General features: G+C 43.1%; 1 protein-coding gene across 3 annotated transcripts in view; it reads right to left on the bottom strand.

Moving 5' to 3' along the window:
- LOC311012046 (low-density lipoprotein receptor-related protein 8-like) overlaps positions 1-18,409 on the bottom strand; it is a 63,260-nt gene extending 44,851 nt beyond the window's left edge. For all 3 annotated transcript variants that reach the window (XM_084007333.1, XM_084007335.1, XM_084007334.1), the window contains exons 1-2: positions 18,254-18,409; positions 17,533-17,649 (exon numbers count right to left, since the gene is read on the bottom strand). In XM_084007333.1, coding sequence (XP_083863459.1) covers positions 17,533-17,649; positions 18,254-18,320 — 184 coding nt within the window. In that variant the 5' untranslated portion in view covers positions 18,321-18,409. The remainder of the gene's footprint in view (positions 1-17,532; positions 17,650-18,253) is intronic.
- Between the last annotated feature and the right edge of the window lie 2,518 nt (positions 18,410-20,927).

Genomic DNA, 20,927 nt, shown 5'->3' with positions numbered 1-20,927 from the left:
CATAAACACATTTTAGATTGTTGTTTTTCTGAGATGGCATAAAAAGGTTTTTTCCGGAGTGCAGCTTAAGTGCCACTTGTGTCCTCATTAGAGAACGGGAATGGGAGCGTCTGTTAAAAAGGTGAAGACGGATGATTATGGGCCAGAGAGGATTGTGACAACCTTTTAACAAACACCTCCCTCAAGCGTATAAACTCATTAGTGGTGCGCTCACATTTAAAAAAAAAAGAAAAAAAGAAAAGAAAACACACACACCAACAATCATCCATTCGCTTTTAAGGAATGCATATCTTCAAAAGCGAGTTGGCACTCATGCAAGTAGGCGTGGCACTATAAGACAAAAACACACACAACCCCGAGGCTTAAAACCATGTTGAAATGAAACGGAGTAATTTGATTCAAATTATTCTACAAATCCTGGAATATATAACACATTAATATTCTTCTTAAAAAGAAAGATGAAGGCAGAATTGAGACTCTAAAGTGATGCAGTATATGCTGCTTAAAAACCACCATGTGATCAAATAAAGTCTTCTGTACGAACACCTTGAAAACCCAATGTCCTTCCGGTACGTGGCCCCTGAAGGTCAGAGTGCCCACATCTCTCTCAGAATCTTCTTACCCCAATCCAACGGAGCCTGCTACTCATTTCAGTCGAGGTCTACAGGGGCCATGGTTCACTTGACAATAATTACCCAGGCCAGCTTGTGCCATCTGCTTGGAATGACTTTCTGTTTTAATTAGGAGAGGTTTTAAAAATGTTCGGCCCGTGGGGGGGGTGGGGGGGTGACAGGACAATGAAGAGGGAAGTGACAGGAGAATGAGAAGAAGGCAAGCCTTTGGATAGAAAGCCAGGAAATAGCAGAAGTGAGTAATAGCAGCGAGGATGGACGGTGACACACGCGGTAATAATTGCTTCATGGAATCCTAATGGAAAGTGTGACGCTGAATAAAAACAGGCAATATTACTGTAGATGGCAGGGATAGCACTTACTCAACGTTAATCTCCATGACGTGCACTGCAGATGTAAACCAACACACTCACACCCACACACACCCACACACACACACAGACTGTGTCAAATCTGCAGCCGGCTTTTACGCACGGCTCTGGAGCTTCTGAGAAATATCAAAGAAAACACAGCCATTCAGCGTTGCGACAGTCACCTAACGTGAGCATTGCAAACGGGATGCGACACAGACAGAAAGATGGCCCTGCACACGGGGAGTTCACCCAGCCATGTTATGTCTCCTGGAGGAGGTGCAGAGGGAAGGAGCCTCCACGCTCCGGCAAGCCCACCTGGAGCTTTCTCCTCTGGGGAAGATGCCGTCGACGCGTCACCGCTTCTAATCCTTTTCATCTTTCTTAAACGCAATTCATTCTGAAGCGCATGGTAGACGTACATAGGCTACATTATGGGTTTACATTATGATTATCTGATATGGAAAGGTCAGTCTCCTGGATCTATATTTTGCTGAACTGAGCTCACTCACACAAGTGCAGCAGACATCGACACACACACAATCCCCAAACCCTTCAAGTAGCTTTCCTCTTCTGTTACCATGGAGGATATTTACAATAGCTCTTTCCATTTGGATGCCATGAGAAGCTTAATAGGTAATGCAGTGATAAGCACATTCTCTTGGGCATTAGAAGACAAATGGCCTCATTAGCTCGGAGTGAAGTAGGGAGTGTTGTTGAAGCAGGAAAACATAATGTATCCTGTTGGCTTAAACTGGCATGCAAATGACTAAAGACTTCCATAATTAATGGGATAGCATGGTAGCATAGAAAATGCAGCATGGCATCAACACGACTTGGGACAACCGGGGTCTGGAAATTGCTTTTGCTGGAAGTGGCAGATGCATGCATGGAATATTATACCTACAGGAGGAGTAGGTGAATGATTGATTCCATCACTTTATCTGGAAACCACAAAGTATCGTCTCCTGTCATTCAGGCCTGTGTGGAGAGCGGTGATCCTCTGAAACTAACAGGAAGACAAAAAGGCAATGGGGACTGAGCTGTAACGCGGCACTGGTTGATAGAGTATTGATCTAGCAACACAGAGCGACAGTTGTTGTTAAAGAAAATCTGCCTGTCTCTTTCGGTGAAGTTAGGTAGATGTGGTATCGGACTGCTTTGTCCTTCTAGGGCAAATCCAATTTGGGCTGTAATTTTTTTTTATAACGAAGCAAATTCTTGTGTTTTTTCTTCTCCAAAAGGTGTTTTGCGAATGTGGCTGGATCATGACTTTCGTTATTGGCCCTTGATCTTCGAATTAATCTTATCAACTGTCATTACCTGGTTTCATATCAAACAGCGTTAAATCAGCAACCCTGTCTGGAATATGCAACAAACGTGACGCAGAAAGCCTGCCATCAGGTGTGCATTCAGGCTTCTTAGTGCTGTTCACTGGCCAGCATTTCTTCTGACCTTGTGTGCTGACCCAAGACACACACTCTGCTAATTATAGCTCTCAGTCTACTAAAAGACATATTTTCTCACCCTGTGTGAGGTCACATTGGCACAAACAGCCACTGACCACGGAGGAGACTGGACAGCGTAAGCTAGCAGAGCTCCTTAGGTCTTTCAAGGCAGCCTCAGCCACAGTGATTTGTACTGAAGACGGTTTGGTTCAGCTTGGCTGAACCCCAAGAGATTTACCTGATGCCTGAAGTATGACAGAGCAATATCAGACAGCGGTACAGGTTTTTGTACACCGGCATCCGTGAAAACACAGCCGAGCCACATCGGCATTCATATCAGAAAATGTATCAAACTTATTTTTTATTCTTTGCTCTGTGCGCTCACACAGAGCAAAAAAAAAGCATCCAACTGTTCTATCGACTGTTCTAGCAAATATGCAGACATATCCATGTCTGACCTTCTGCTACTTTTTTTCCCTCTGCGTTTGCTGTTTAGAGAAGCAAAATAATGTTGATGTACAGCCATATGTCAACGTTTTTTCACCCTACAGCAGCCTGGCATCTTCACTTGGACACACTGCTCCATTATACAAAACTACAGAAGACTCTACATAAACAAGCTGAACACAGCAGTTCAAGTAAGTTTGGTGGAGGGTGAAAGAGAATGTATGGCTGGTGAAACCTCAGGATTGTGTACGCAGCAACATTTTTTGCCTACGCTGGGTTCCAGTTTCAGCAGGAACGGGATTTCTACAAGTGTAGATCGAAAATGATGACAACAGAATACTGTGTACTGGCAGTGAGAGTAATTCAAAATTTCCCTATTTTAATTTAAATTTGAATCACACAAACACGTTCAACTTGCTTATGACACTTTAGCTTCTGCCATACTCCTGACTGCTGCTGCTATGGGCCCTCCACCCTCCCTGTCAAGGTAATGGGAAATACAGGTAGACTAACATGACATAACATACCGTGTTACCGATTTGTAGAAGTGTAAGTGATTGCACAAGCCAAGGTTGTACCGCTTGTGTTATGCCATTTTTTGTGGATACGTTAATAAACTATTCGTTCTGAGAACAATCATCTTCTACTGTTCTCAGCACGGCAAATGTCACCACAGACAGCAGAACTCCACTATAGTGATAAATACAGACCTTTCCCTGGCATCAGTAGGCTTAAATCAGCATCGTGGGAACTCGTTTGGAGAGGCCTTCAACGTAATGGACGTTCACTTATACTGTAAAAGTACAACACTCTAGCTTTACGTTACTGAAATGTGAAGGATTATACAGTTACAGTGCTTGGAGATGACTGAAGTTGGACCCGTTTTAAGTTCGAGCAGTTATTCACTGCTCGAGGAGAGAGCAGTCAAACCCCGTTTAGCTCAATGACGTGTTTGGTTGATGTTGAAACACTCTGGACATCTTGTAGGTCGCTGTGACTCATGATAGGCTGCTGCATGAGAGGAGTGCAGTCAGATAATAAACTGACCCACATTGGCTAGGAAAAAAAAAAAAACTTGCATAACTTCACAGCTTATCATTTTTAATAGCCACCATGGAGAAATGCTATATGACACACATTAGCCTGCTGTAACTTGGATGTTTCCACTTCTATCATGCTGTAGAATGGTTTCCGTATGAACAAGGAGGCATCATCAGCAAAATGTGCACATCCATATAGTTTCCATAGTGCCCTTGAGAACAATTTATAGCATTTTTATGAACAATTACGATCGGTATGTAAGAATTGAGACAAGCCATGGACCCACTGAGGCAGCGGTACTCCAACAACAGTATTCTACTGCTAAAATGAAGGTATTTGCCAGGAATAATGTGTCAGGAACTAAAATGTACTACTAAATGCTTCTCATTCAAGTATCTGTATATGTTCTTCTATGTAGCTCTCTGCCTTTTTCAGTTCATTACATGAGATGTATACTGTATGCAAGGGAACCATGTCAAGATTTATTGTAAAAATCAATGTGGGTTTTTAATTGAGCTACTTTGTACTTGAGCCATTTTTATTGAAGTACTCCTACCAATACTTGAGTATGGTATTTCAGTACTCTTTACACCTCTGACTGTACCTCCTTTACAGCTGCTATGTGGTTCAACTGAAGCAGCATCAGTGATGCAACCCTGCTGTAATGTCACCCAATTCTATGTAATTATCAGTTCTGCTGGAAAGTCTAACCTAGATTCAGCCAGGAATTTTACATCTCATTGTGAGGTTAAAACAATTGTTGTACAAGTGGTTACATGCAGTAATATTTGGCGGTGCGGGTCCCGTTCTCTGGGGTGTTTCCCTGCATGAATTCCAGCAGCCTGCTAATGATTCAGCGGGGAGCACAATCAAACTTCAGGTGTGTCAAAACAGAGTCAAGCAGACACATATCACTGAGGAAGAGCTTAAAAAGAAACGCCTCCAGAAACGGGTGACAGGATCCTCAGAGGAGGGGGGGGGAGTAAACGGCACAACCAACCAGTCGGCAGGAGAACAGCAGGTAGGAAGTAGGAACCGCAGGGATACACCTTCTATCAACCGCCTTGTTTCACACGGTGACAGGGATTTGTTTTTCAGCCGAGAATCACCTGATGTTGCACCAGTGACGTGTATGTCCTGCCTAAACAAAGGCAATGTTTCTGTAATTGTTCTGTAGGAACAGCAGCTATGACAAAAGAACCAAGCAAATTCTGAGCATTTCACTGAGAAAAAAAAACATTTTGGCAAAGGAATCTAATTATGGCGGGAAGTTGCAGAAGCGGGCACAGATTTAACAGTGGGCGTTTGCAGGAACCAGCCGCTACTGCTGTTCTAAATCAGTGGCAGAGGTCAGATTATGTGCCCTATTTCCCTGTTGGAGGAAGTGCAACCCTAAAAACTACTTCGATCAGAAAATGAGCAGAAAAATGGGAAATGTCAGACAGACAGATGGACGGACGTCTTGTGGTAAGATAAAGTTGAAAGCTTAATTTTGATAAAGGCACGATTATGACAAAAGCCATTGGAAAAGGAATGAAAAGCATTATCGAAGTTTCTAGATAATGACGATTTCTCAAATAAATGTAATGAAGTGCCATATTGTTAGCCTCCCAATTGAAAAAAAAAGCAGATGGTGCAATCTGTCACCTGCCCCACAGTTTTGTTAATACAGTGGTGTGGAAAACAAGGAGACACAGTTCGGAGGACAGGTCTCTCAGCCAAACAGCTGACACTTTCACTGCTGCTCTTCCCTCCAGAGCCTCTCCTGCACGCTCCAGTGGAAATGACTCAAAATCCACACAGCAGCCAGATGCTCCTTCTGCCTGGCCTGAAACACCACAGTCTGCTGTCAACGCTGCAGAGCTCAAACCGAGGTCCTGGGGAACGGTCACTTTCACCCTCTGCAGAGGTGGCACCCTTCTGAGTCTCGTGGTCTTGCCTTTACCATCACATTCACAGCGGTAGTCCTTTTCCCCAGAGACGCATTGATCAAACTCCCCGTTTTTTTTTTTTACCTTTAATGATTCGGGAAGTTTGACAGCTCCTCAATGCCTTGTTTTGTTCAAATTGTTCTCACCACTTTAAACCTACAGTAATTCAGCAAAAGTACTTTCATACTTTTATATGTCAGCTGCTAAGCAGCTCCGCTGGCACAGCTGGAGGTTCAGAGGAAGGAAGAAAAACATTTGGGAAGAGACTTCCACCCAAAGCTCAAATCTCCAATCTGAACCACATCTTTAACATGAAGGCTATCGGCGGCTGTACACTTCATTCGTTTTGAAGTTACGAACATCCAACTTTAAACTAAAATCTGACGGTTCACAGAATAGAAGAAGAGAACTTTCAAAGCTTCATCGACAATCTCAAGGGAGGACATGCGAGTTTAAACATTACAACACAAGTTCACTGATCAATTAAGTGCAATATGAACAGGCACTATAAAAGATGGACTATAAAGCATCTTGACTTCTTCCTTTCTAGGGTTAACAAAATACATTGTGACGTGTATCTATGCAAAAAAAAAAAGGTCTTTAATCTTCTTTTACCGCAATTTGAAAATGAGTATGACTCAGAAATGAGTCGGCGCCGCTTAGCGATCAGATGAATGGAAGTTAATGAGGAGAATCCCAAAGTGACGTCCCCCCTCTTCTCAATTTCAATATAGCTGCACACAGGAGGCACTCTTATTATCCATCGGTCAAAAGTAATTACGACTGCGGGACCAAATGTCATCACACATTATCAGACCTGACTGACACAATCCATAAAGCCTGCAACAATGAACGAGCCGGTGGGTCTGTTATTTTAAGATGATATAGCGAAAATGTTACCCATTACAAATCATTTTGTTCAAAGCGCAGCGAGAAAGGTGCTGTTCCCGATCTCCGGTCTGGGCAGAGCCTTTTATTGTGGAGAATTGAGTGTTGCTTTGTGCTGAATACACTCATCAGCATGCCAACATGCTCACAATGACCCTGCTTACATGCTAATGATCGCACAGCCATAATGATCACCATCTTGGGTGAGCAAGCCATCATTTGCTAATTACTTAATCACATTCCAGTGGTTGTAATCCCTCGAGCCACACCTCTAGCATGGCTAAAAAAAAAAGTGAAGGTGAAAATGAGACACATTCTAGCCAGATGTTCAACACATATATAATCCTATATCTCCCAAGTGTTACTGGGCCAGTAATGGATCTGTGGAAATCGATGCATCATTGAAAAAGCGGGAGCACAACCAGGAAAACAGAATACTTTTTAAAAGCCTGCAGAAATATTGACATGTATTCTCATTGCCTTCGAGCACTCTTCCATTACCCATCTGGAGTTTACAATAGGTCTGGAATTGAGAGCAAATGCTTAAAGATCCCTTGCCACTCTAAGTCACAGGCATTCGAATGCATTTAGGAGAGCCTCCAGCACAGTCACTCCTGTCTATGTGCCACACTGGATAATAGTGTCCGTCTACTAACTGTGGGACTGTAATGGGAAATGGGAGATTAGCCTTTTACCCTGCAATAATGAGCCACATCCCTTGCTTCTCTCCTGTGTTCCCTCTCCGTCTTTGAGTAGCAAAGACTTGACTCCAAGAACATGGAACACAACGCCTCAGCTGCAGACTGACTCTTCAGAAAGACGCAAACTGGCCTCAAGACTACAGCATTCAAATTACTGCAAGGAGGCACTCAAGAGCTGGATTTTACATTTCCCACTGCAGACGGAAATTATCATAACTGTAATACTGCCTGAGGTCAAATTTCTTGTTTGAGAAAATCTGCCCCTATAGCGAGGCGGCAGCGTAATTAAGACAGATTTGAGTCCCAACTGCTGCCTGCCTTTTAAAAACAGAACCGAGTTACATGCAAACACATCACACTCACGTTCACGCACTTCTGCACATGTGCGAGCAGACCTTCTGTTTCTCTGTTATATGTTTTTTTCTTCTTCTCTCCCACAATAGTCACAGACAACTATTGATGGACTCTGTGAGGGCTGAAATCCTCGAGTGTGGGCCCGCTGTCCAATGAAAGAGTCTGGCGGCCACCCACGACAGAAACAGATTACTCAGACCGTGACTAAAGGCTTCCTTCTTACCGCCAGAGCTGCTGAATGTTAGCAAAGTAGCACAAAGCGGAGCTACTTCACAGGGCGGGTACATCCCAAAAGCTGCTGCTAGTAATGCCTTAGATGAATACTTCATCAGTGGACTGTGGATGCACCTTGTAGCCCCGAGGGTCAGACGGGTGTGTGAGGTCAGTTGTAAATACTCCATGAGGGAAATCCAACCACCACACATTAATGTCAAAACACACAGATCTGTACATTTGTGCTGCATACATCAGTGTGAACAAATGCACTCTTTGTGACACCGACTGCACTCTTTACTGGGTTTCTCTCATGCATGTACAGCTCGGATGGCCCCGTTAAAAGCACGGTCCATTCGTTACACATTGGAGATGCAGCATTTCAGTTGGCCTCACTTGAACAAATTAGGTGAAAGTGAAGCGATCCATCGACTGTTTCATAAAATCTTACTTGAACCTTAATAGGATGATGGATATAACAGCAGCATTTATCTACATTCCTGAAGTCCAAAATAGCACAAATCAGATTTAACACCGTACTGGTTAGACTGGCAAAGCAATCCTTGACTTTAAAAGTTAGAGGAAAGTGAGATTAGGCAGAATAACATTACCAGAGGATAAAGATTTCAGATAAACCACTGGAATTTGTTGACAAAGCCAATTTTACAAGCCCTTGGAATAAAACGAATGCAAACTTGCACATTAATGTCCAGATCATGGCTTTCTCTTTTTTTTTACAAAATGCAGTGTGAAATTTGTTGCAGCTTTCGGTTGCAATATCAGCTTCCTGCTACATTTAATTAAGCTTTTTCTGGGGCAATTTCGCTGCCATTTCTACCGTGTAATAATACATGTGGTGTCGTGATCCAAAGTAGGCCGCGGTACGTTTCTGTATGCAGGAGTAGAAATAGAAGTAATAGATCATGGAAGGTCAATAGGAGAGAAAAACCCATTCGATTTTAGAGCAGGTTCGGGAGTCTTAATATTGGGGGAGGTAGAACATAGCGTATACAGCGTATTAAAGGACAGCCTGGTTGCTACCTTTTTAATTGATAGTTAAACAGCATTGTAAGTACAGCAGGAGCGCTGCACGTATTCCAGGTGTTCCCAGCAGACGTCTGATTGGACGAGCAGATGTTCTGCAGCGACTTGGTGCCTCCCATGAAGATGCTGTCTCCGTCTTCATTCAAAGACATTGATTTCACTTCTGTCCTCTGGAGTAAGAGTTTCATTTGTCTTGCTGTAGACAAATGAAACCCTCCCCCAGTACGTGATAGCATCTGGATGCGGCATAAGATGGAAAACACATCCTCAACTTCTTATTTACTAGCCTTCCATCTGATCTGCATCACAACAACCAACTCAAAAATCAATGACACTGCAGCACTCTTCATCCCTGCCCCCCTCACAACACCACCTTCTCGCCTTTACAACGCCTCCTCTTCCTCCATATTTGTTTTTCTCCACCCTTCATCGCTCTTATTCTTCTTTGTCTGGTGATCCTTGTCACGAAAGATTAGATCACTTTCACTTTCATAGGTGCACACAAACCAATAACACTCTGTTGTGTGTGTGTCTACATCAAGCTATCCCATGAGTGTGTTTCAGTGTGGACCCTGTGTGTGTGTGTGTGTGTGTGTGTGTGTGTGTGTGTGTGTGTGTGTGTGTGTGAGTGACTGTGTGCATACATATTTGTGCGTGTGCATGCGAGTGGCCGATGGCTATGCATTTAAAGCATATCTATCTCCAGGCAGAGCTTAGCCGCTGAGCTTTGATCACAATATGCCTTCCCACAGCACACGAGGTCAGGGACGACCCAGAGAAACCATCTGCCAACATTTCACTCTGCCTTTCTATCAGCATTGTATTTCCTACCACTTTCAAACAAACTTCTGCCCAATAACTGAGCTGCAACCTTGACGTACACACAGTCGGACTGAATCTTAAAAGCATTAAACTCTTATATAATCTTTGATTTAAATATAAGCTTTCTAAATTAAAAAAACAGGCACAGCTGACATGACATCTGCTTTTTTCTTGAAGGTACAGCGGAAGTCTATTAAAAGTTCCATGTTATAGTGTGAATAAAGTTTAAATGTGAAATGACTTTTCACATAATTTTTAAGTCCTGGAGACGGGATTCAGGGAGATTTTGGCAGTTCAGGTTTTTGCACACACAAAGACCGATATAAATCACTCCCTTTAGTATATACACAACGACATGTTTGATCATCCATTGAAAAAAATCTCTTCCACTAATTGGGTGACTCGTTTTGTAGAGATAGGCTTCAAGGCTTCTCATACTTGAAAATCTACCTCTGAGTAAATGACTGATTCCTATTTGTTATCATTGTTCAGATAATGTTTGACCAAATTAAATCCCTATTAACTTCATGTCCCGTCACGCAGCAATGGGCCGCATCAGGGAAAGCCACGGTCATCACTCCGGTTATGACACATTGCAAGGATATTAGATTTAATTGGGGTTACAATGAAATGACGCAGAGGTCATGTCTAACGGGGAGCTATTCTGACCCGACTTAAATAGACCATAACTAGGGCTTGGTCACATGGTGAAAATGAATACTGCCATGATTATCACACTATTATCTCTGGTACAGCAAGATATTTACTTTGTTTTTCAGTATTTTCACACCATGACAGGTTTTGGTATTCAACATATTTTCACTTTAAGAACTGTAAACCACAATAATTACACATGTGAGCAGAACTTGTAACATTTGGATGATTATTTATTTTTCTTACAATTTCTGGACATTATACTGACTAAAATAAGCAATCATTCTAGCATTTACTCCTTTGTGTAATTAAAATAATTTCATTATCTATTATTTTGCTGCAACTGCATCAGTAGTTTAGTAGTAATTTATTCCCGTCTGGCACCGGAATGCAAGTGAATTTCCTGCCACTCACAATTAGTCCGAGGGGCTGCAATGATGGCGGAGACATGCAGACAGGTGGAATGAATTCAAGGCAGTGACAGCCTGCGTGCAGAGCTTAAACATTGCGATGGTGCTGATGTAATGGGGTGAGTGTGAGGAGGCGATCGTTGCTACTTCTACGAGTGGAAGTGACGGTCATAACTCATCCAGCTACACTGAATCATCAATAAAGAGAGAGAGCGAGGGCTTCGGTTGCTGTGTCACAGCCATTTGCTCATCATTCCAATCCACTACCGTTACTCTGGCTTGACTTCAGAGTGGCATAATGTCCTCTGTAGGTCTGTGATGAGTGTGTGTACTCATCCATAAACAGATAAATCTAAATAAACTGAGACCCACAGCCACACACAGCCAACTCCAACGCTCCCCAGAGGCATCAGAGAAGATTCACAAGCATGCCTGCTGAGTCACGTGACATTTTTCACAAAAATGAATCACACGTTGCAAAAGGGCCACAGTTCCTGCAATGCGTGCCAGCATCCTTCCTTGAGGGTCTATTTTTTTTTTATTCTGACAGTGATTCTGGATGAAAGGTGTGTGTGCCTGTGGCCCCAAGGCCTGGGTTCACAGAGCAGGCAGCTTCCCTCAAACATCCAGCATGTGTGTTATCGATTTTCAAGCTCACCTGGGTTCGTCTCGCTGCCACTCGGAGTAACCGTTATAATAAAAAAAAACTACAGCCATGTGCCACAGCATCACTTCATCTGAGACATTTTCATGCAAATTAATTGGCAGTTTTTCAAATCCTCGACCCATTAAAAAGCACATTTTACCAGGTGCTTGGACAATTTACAACAACTGCCAGGTGCTGTGAATATCTGAATGAATTATCTGCCTGCCGTCCACATTGTATTTTTTTACTTGACATTTTCAAGTGTTTTAAGCACCGTTGTTTTTCTTGAGTGGACACATTTTGCAGCGTTAATTGACAGAAAATAAATATGCAAGGAAAGAACATAAACAGGAAATACAAGTGATCCATTCATGTGACACAAAATCTTCCTTTGAAACCTCTTGGGTTCACGGTAGCTATTAAACAATATGATTCAAATAAAACAAGCACAACGGTCAGTCGAGGAAAAAAAATAATAATAAAATAAGATTTTAAGACCAGGATCCGCATGCAAGATTATTCCGTTTAAAAACTAGTGTTGCACAGATTTACAGTTTATGCTGATGTTTTAATATGGCAATATTTCAATGAATCAGCTGAGCTGAAACAGCATTTTTCAAGGAGCAACTCACATTGCAAAGACTGTCCCAAGAGAAAAATCTGCATTTTTAAAAACGATGCAAATAAAACTTTATTTTAGGTGTTGAGCACTAAAAACCAAATGGAATGGGGGATAAATACATGGTGAGTAAGGGCAAGAGGTTGAGGCTGAGTGATGTTTTATATCCCCACATTAATCCACCCTCCCCCTCCCAGCCTCTCTCCCTCTCTCTGGCTCATCCTCTCGCTCTCAGCATCTTTGCTCTAATCTGAGATAATAGCTCAATTGCAGACTTCTTAATGATCACTTTGGGCAAGCTGGCTTTGAGAGACACATGCACGGGGCAGTGGGCCAGTAGGGCGACCAAGCAAACAAACACACATTACAGTTACATGTGGAATGGGACAAGACGTGGGCCGTATCAGAGCAGAGCCCAAAGAGTCTTAAGACACCTGATGCCAACAAATGCACTCAGCACCTCCAAGGAGATCATGTTGTCACCGTCTGGCAATGAGAATGGGAGCTGATTTAAAACTATTGGACAAGCATCTACTGCTTAATTGGGAGGGGGTATCTGGGCATATACAGTATGTTTTTTAAGTGATAGCACACCCTGAATGGATTTCCTAGTGGATGTGAATTTTGGCTTGTTTAGTCAGTTTAGACAGATGTCTTAAATTTCTTAGAACCATACAGACTTGTTAAAAAAGGGGGAACGATGTGTTCCAGTCAGTAGCATCTTAAAAGTTGACAGCAGGCAATGTTCTGCAATATTTTTACGTTATATCGCAATACAAAATATATACTGCAATGTTTTTAAATCTCGTCTGAAGCAATGTTTGCAGTATTCGGGATTCCTCTCACCCCTGTAGTTTATATTTAATGACTCTTTGATATCCATGAAGAGACTTTCTGAGTTTCTTGCTTGAATGAAAACATTTTTAAAACAACAGATAATAGGTTAAAGGTGAATTACTCACCCATTTGGTAATTTAAACTATTTTTGCTTTATCCAGAGTATTCAAATGTGTCACACTAATTACTCCATCACGTTTCTGTTAACTGCTAGGGAGTTTACGGAGCATAAATTGACCATAGACCAAATAGAAAACCTGCCTCGCTGCATAGAGAGATAAAGGCATAATCCTTTCCACGCTGTGTACGGCTGTCAACAGCTGTGGAGATTATAGAGAGAATCTGATAGGAACACAAACAACCTCTCCGACTCGCCCTGCAGGGCAGAATGATTTCTTTGCCCACTTTCCATCACTGCAACTTCACTTGTTTTTATCCCACTGTCTTTGTTTTTCCAGATCGTCAACAACGCCTCACTTCTACGCTGTCAAACACAGACAAGCAGAGGCAACGGCTGTAGGGGGGGGAGACACGTGCGCCCTAACCAAGACATGTTTTCAACACTGATAAGTCAAGAACACAACACCTCCCGGGTTACTGTATTATTATTCTGCATTGACAAGTAGATCTCAGAAGTTGGCCAAATCACATTTTATAAAATATTGTGGTCAACTAGCCTGGCTGGGAAGCATCCAATAAACAGCAAGGAGAAACAGAGCCAGGATGTAAAAAGTAGAGCTGGTGGGTGTTGAATGCAGCATATTTCACTCTGATTTCTGTTGGATTCTACTGCAGTTGCAGGGGAGGTCGGATAGAGAGCTGGTTGTTATATTAGATGGTAATGGGGCCAAATTGCTTCCAAATATTTTAAACAGAAATGAAGATATTACAAGACGAGCAAGCCCTTTTTTCTTTTTGAAAAAGGAGATGGGAAAAAAAAAATCAAACGCAGAGGATAAGCTACACAAAAGCAAATCCCATAATGTGCGGCACACTTGCTTTCAGTCACTGTTGAATAACTAGTTTCTCAGTGATCCGCCATTGTATCCAAAGCAATACCTGAACCTTTTTAAAGAAAACGCTTGGATTTCAAAAGTTAAAGCCACTGAGCAATTGTGACTCTTGTAAAGAGATGGGAAAAGCACGCAAAAGAGCTGTGGTGCCTTTCAGTGGGCCTGACATGAGCTCCATCCAGATGGCTGGAATCCAAAACCCATTTTAGATAATAGGATATATTTACAGACATAGTAGAGAGACATCTGAATAACAGACCATGTTCTTAAGACTATATAAATAAAAGATACCTGCACACCAGATTCATACTCATGGTTTTAATTTGTCCTCAACTGGTGTCGGACGTAAGCTGAGCAGAACGCAGCTGAGAGTTAAACAGTGTTGAATAAAGCATTAAGCAAGGCTGCAGGGACACTTTTTGCATTGCTAAAACTTAACTTGGGAGTGTTGGCGGATGCATCCATTGAAAGGCTTTGGAATAAAGACATTAACAATGCTTACAGGAGGTGTGGAGGAGCACCAGCAGTTTCAAAAATGAATTGTTCCCTCTGAAGGAGTTGTGTGGATTTATTAGGAAAAAGAACACAAAAGGTGGGGGTGGGGGGGGCACGCGGTTTGTTGCTGACTCTGCATCTCGGAGGAAAATAAAAGAATACTTTGAGCTCTCCGTGGCGATGAGAAAATGCCTCCCTGCAGGTATCGATGTTAAATTCATGAACACGGATGAAATGGATCGTTATCACATTCAAGGATAAGAAGAAAGTCAAGCGGATGCGCTGGACTTTGAAGGCAACAGAGAAAGATGGAAACCAGCTGATATGCTGCTATAATCAGGGCGAGGATTAGACGGCGGCTCCGTGTCAGAGTTGGCACAAATCTGACTTGGAGAATTCAAGGCACAATTCTTTTTCTTTTTTTTTGCAGCCACCGTTGTCGACTCCAGACGAGGCGAGACGCAGGGTGGCTTCGCATCTCATCCTCCTCAGAAATGTTATGCAACCAGTAAACAAAACATACAGTTTCTACTGCGGCTTGTGTATATTGAACTTTTCAATTCTTTGTCAGAAAAGGTGCATTGGTATGTATTCATTTGTGTTTATGTAGGCATCAACACTCATGTGTGATCCATACTTTTACACATGCATATACTAATGAGTGCAATTATGCATGTATGAATGTATGGGTGCACGCAGCGGGTGACTTGGTCAGTGGGGAATAGAGTTTGGATGGTGGGGGATGGTGATGGGTTGCAGTATGGGACTGGTGGGGACTGGTGGGGGATGGGGTTAACAGGAACAGGGTGGAGGAGGATCGTGATGCATAAAAGGGTACAGGCGGTAACAGCGTTTTAAGATAGTACACCTGTTCTGCAAGGTTCAACTACAAGCACCAGTTAGGTTGGAAATGATGTGACACCGGCATGACAAATAAGGAGCTGCGGCAAAGGTTTCTTCCTGCATATTTCATAACCACGGTCTGTTGCGCACATTCAGTCACTGAGATTCCTGGGCTCGGCGTTGTGTTGTCAAATGAAATGACATATTGTGAATGCAAGTGGAATAAAAAGTGAGAACATCCATTCAACCATTTAGAAACTTAATATTTTTTCAATAATTACATTAAACGTCATCATCAACAAGGAACTATTATTCCTGCACAGGATTTGCTTCCCAGCTAAATCCTTACCCTAAATCCTTACCACGCTCTCCCCCTGTGCAGCATATGTTGACTGTCCCCGTCTTTTAGCCACCTCAGATGTGGAATTAGAAAACGAAGGAACCCCTGAGAGTGTCTTCAATAGTATTACATTCAATATTGCCAGAGCTGCACAATGTGCCGGAGAACCGCTTCTCCAAATCAAACACCGTAAAAGTCACACAACTACTAAGCTTAGCCAATCAGGTCGGACGTTACAAAAGGAACCCAGTGCAGAGACAAATCTGACTCTGAGTGGACAGGCCGATGAGGCTGCGCCGACACAGCACATCACACAAGGAAGGGAGGAAGGAGTGAAGGCCACTCTACAACATAATGGCAAGTAACGCCTGACTGTCATTATAAGCAAATGTTGGGTTGATAAAAGCTTAAAAGCCTTTCAGGAGAAGTGATTTCACTCAGACCATAAATGTGACAGAAGTGTCTCTGATGGGAAAACACACAGGGGGTAATGAAACCGCTGATAATTTCCTATTCATAAAGGAAATACAGTAAAGCTGTTTTCCTCCAAACATCAGTGTGTGTGTGTGAGGCAGTAACCCATGAATGTTTGAGAAGCTTTCTTTGGCATGCCCGAGGACTCGTCCTGCTGGCCTCAGAGACGGTAACAATGGCAACACCTCCAGACTGACGTGCAGAGGAACACGAGGTGCCTGTATACAACAGGTCTGTGTGTGGGGGAGTATGTGGGAGAAAGAGACAGAAGACAGAGAGAGAGGGCTATGGGCTGAAATACAGGGCATGTATGCATCGTGTTGAAGGGAGGTGCAGGAATTCCTCCTGAGCCACAATTAACCTCGACGCAACCGAACATTGTTTCATGGCGAAACATTGCGGGGCTTGGATTCAGCTTTGGCACAACTTCACTGGTTTCAGCCCAAGCGTTCCTCCGGAAATATAGGCCACTGGCTCGCAAGGAGAAAAGGAAACTGGAATTCTATTATTTCCGCACAGAACAACACATCCAAGATACCCGTCGGAGCATTTGTGCCGTGCAGACCGACGCACCACGCAAGCTGTCTCTCAGATGGACAGCTTCCTATTTGAAGATAATTGGAATTTTTTTTTTTTTTTCACCAAATCAACCCTCATTAAAAAAAAAACATGCTTGTTGTAGTGGTTTCTATATATAGCAGCAGCAAGGATGAAATCACCTGTACATACTCTGGGCCTGAGGCACACACACACACACACACACACACACACACAAACGTGCCCGTTTGGTAACTCGGAAATCTTTCACATCTCTCCACAAATAAGACACAGTCCAGCACAATGACGATCGTAAAAAGCTAATAGGATAGCAAATCTACCATAAAAATAATACAAAATTATGAGAGGGCAGAGACCCAGGGGAGATGTGTGTGCATTTTCTGGTTCATGGCGGTTAACATTATGAGCTTCAGCTTCGATACACATTCCAGTCATGAAGAGACCATTAAGGCGAGCTCTAATGGATAGCCGATGGGAGCAGTTCCAGGAATTGTCTCTTAATGAGATTAATGATATTAATCAAATAAGTTTTATTAGAACATTTTCATGGAGGAGGGGGAAAAAACATATATTCAACAGACTATAAGACCATAAGAATAGAAAAGGATGTTTTACTGGATATTTCCACACAGTTAAATGTTCTGGGTGGGTGGCGTTGGGAAGAGAGGAGTTGCATTTTGTTTTTAATTATTCTGGTTCTATTTTTATATTATTGTAAGAGGCGTTTAGCCCCGATCAACACAAGTCTGGGTCAACGGATTTGAACACTTACGACAGTTTTCTTCGTCACTGTTGTCTGAGCAGTCGTCATCGTCGTCGCACCTCCAAATGGTCGGGATACACCTTTTGTTGTGGCACTGAAACTGTCCGTCCTCACACTCGTCCGTCGCTGGAAAGGAGGAAAACAAAACAAGGGGGGAGATATAAGAGCGAGTAGTAAACCGCTTGTGTGTGTAGTTCAACTGTCAATCGCGAATGAATGCCTAATTAATATTCAGCATTCATTCGGGTCAACGAGGCGCTGGGAGCGTCTTGTTCTTTCAGTTATTGGTCTACTTTAGCGAGATAATTAAAGGCTGTTTTGGGGGGAAAGACGGTAACAGCAGAAGAGGAGGGGGGGAAGAGCCCCCCCCCCCCCGTGTCTGCAGCCGGACGTCATTCCCCACAACGTAAAGACAAAGATTCAGTGTGGGCTACTCCAACTAGATACTACCTCTGATGCAGTATGGACGCTCGCAGACGGGGGACACATGCACGCGGCGACCCATTCAGCGCTCGAGCTCTCACACATTCACATCAAAGGGTTTTCATGCTTTCATTAAACAAAAGAAAAAAACAACAATGATTTGCGGAGGTTTTTTTGTGTGTGTTTTCCAGCTCGTATTAAACGCAGACGTACCGGCAGCGCTTCTCATCCCTCACCTCCATCCCCATCACTCACACACACACACCACGGTTTATATGTGACAATAACACGGGGGGGAAACACTGACCTTCTGAGAAATTAAGCCCCAGGACTAACGAATGAAAAAGCACCAACGTCCTTATATCCGTCCACATTTCTGAAGGAGGTGACGGAGCTCATTCACATCCACAAAACAAAGCCCGAGAGCCGCTCTTGTTGTAACGCTGCGTCGCTACCGCCTGCCTCTCTCTCCGCCGTGAGACGCTCCCCCAACCCCTTCCCCTCCGCCTCCCTCCGTCCCTCCGCCTCATTGGCTGCCCGGAGCGTGACGACAGCGCGTGGGGCGGGGCGGACAGGAGGAGAGCATAGAATAGTATTAGTCGTAGTATTCATATTTACAGTGTTTTTGAGGTGGTCTGAAGTTTTTCACAGTGCTACGACAACAGCTATTTTTTCTGTTGATTTCAAGCTCCAAATAAGAAGACAACAAAACAAACAAAGAAATTAAATTATGCAAACTACAATTAACACATTGCATATGAAATACTGGGAATGGGACTCACACATGAAGTTAAAGTATATGTATAAGTATATACAATATACAAGTATAAAACGGCGTATTAGGGCCATAGGGGGGGGAATGTAGCCGAGAGAGGTGGGCAATATTCCGATGTCATTATCACAGGTGTTTCTAATGACATTGACAATGGCTCAGCTCTGTGACAGTGAAGCAGCATACAAAATACCATCAAAGAGAAACCAAGGATTATGTAGCCTATAGATCATTGTCGTGCACCCACCAAAGAGTGCCTTTCAGACCTGAATCAGCTGTTATTAATAACACTCAGATGATGAAAACATTCATTATTAAGCTAGCCATCCTCCTATCCCTATCCAAGCCACACAGGCAGGTTTTCCTTGACCACAGGTATGGATATAACAATAGTGAGTAGATCAACCAGAGACTGAAGAACCAAAGGTTGAAGGTAAACCTTGAATTCAAGGAGAACCGAGTAGCAGCAATAACAAGTGATTACACAGTAATCAGTTCTGGAGTAGCAGCTTTTCGAGGAGTATAGTTGCTGAATGTACAGATATGATATCTGCTAACTGCATACATGGGCATAGCCAATCAGCGGTCACGTTGCACATAATAATCCAGGTCACAGGCCGAACAGTCAATCAGCAAGTCAGTAGCCATGGAGATGTATGGGGCCCAAGGCTCCGCTCCATCTACCGAGAGAGGAGAGTGTTATTCCTCCAACAAGGCTAGGAATGTGCATGCTATGTTATCGTTCAGGTGCTGAACTTTCCCTGCATGCAGAAACAGAAAAGAGGAGAAAGGGACTATCAATACATAACATCGGAGTAAGTCAAAGAGCACCACTACTCGACTCAGGACCTAAAGAAAGGTCACGACCTGACAAACACTCAACTTACCACTACAAAAGGTAATATTGTCAGGCATTTAGTCCCTTTTGAACAGCAAGGAAACAACAAGTAGTGCTAGCTGTTCTCTTGTGCAGCCGCCGGTACAGAGACACATGGCTAACAGCAGGAGAAATCACAGGCAACGCAATTGACTGCTGGGAGCTGGGTCGAGAGAAATAAGTAAGACGTTATCCAAAACAATCATTGTGCTAGGCTACCAATACTAATCAATAAAGTACAACTGTGTGGGAATCTGTAGGCTAGGCTCATATGGGAGTGAGTACAATACAAACGGGACAGCAGCATGTTATCTAAAAGCGTGGGTTTTTATTTAACATTTTTTACAGCCTGATCTGAACTTCTTCCAGGCTTTTATCATCCCAGACGAGACGTAATTGTCAAATAATTTATTCACTTGTTTTATTTAAAACGGCTTCAATAAGCTAGGTTTAAATTAATGGTTGATGTATAAACCAGGTGTGTAGCTTAAAAGTGTTTCTGTTCCATTTTAAATCCTAAATCTTAAATTTTCTGCGTAAATCTAATATTCCACACATGTGCCGTCCTCTTTGTTTACTTTTTTTACAATTCCTCCGGGCTTCCCCTGGTGACCCCGTGTTTCACGTGGCAATGCTGTGAACTGGTAATTCCCTCTGGCAAAGTCTGCATCGATTCCGACTTACGGAAAGTGGTCTTAAAAAGGGCTCAAAAAGTCCACGAGCTCTCATGGACCTGACAATTTGACAGTGGGACAGCCCTAAACCCTGAGGGACCGGAACGCACATCAAAGTCTGCGAGTCTGTGATTGTGGACAAAGTGGGGTCTTTGGGTCGTCCATGTCACACCCACTGAGCAGGTGAAATCAATTTTGAATCGTGGCAGACAGGTAATAGTGGTACAGCGGGGACTCGCAGGAGGAGAGAAGGATCAGGGGAGGTCAACCAATTTGGTGTCCCTGCGGTGTTTTTGTGTTCACTTTGGGAGCAATTTTGAAGAGCTAGCTAGAAGTCCACTGAGGGATGTGGCAGTGGATCCACAGACAAACAATTCTTTACGCCTTCATGAATGTAAACAGGGATAAAAAAAGAATGTATGGCTGATGGAGAGCAGAGGGTGAAATCCACAGAACAATATGGCTTCAGTGAAGCAGAAACCGGCGCTCTGGGCTCCACCTGTTTCAGCATCCAGTCCAGCATGCAAGTCTCTTGTACAGTACCATATCCTGTTCAACAACCACGTTATTAATGTACCCCAACTGCAATAATGCCACGCGATTCTCATCTATATGCAAATTATACAAAGGTGAACCGCAGGCTACACGGTTTCTCAGT

The sequence above is a fragment of the Eutrigla gurnardus genome, assembly GCF_963514095.1.
Source record: "Eutrigla gurnardus genome assembly, chromosome: 4".
In the NCBI taxonomy this organism is placed as follows: domain Eukaryota; kingdom Metazoa; phylum Chordata; class Actinopteri; order Perciformes; family Triglidae; genus Eutrigla; species Eutrigla gurnardus.
This window is presented reverse-complemented; position numbering and strand designations above follow the sequence as displayed.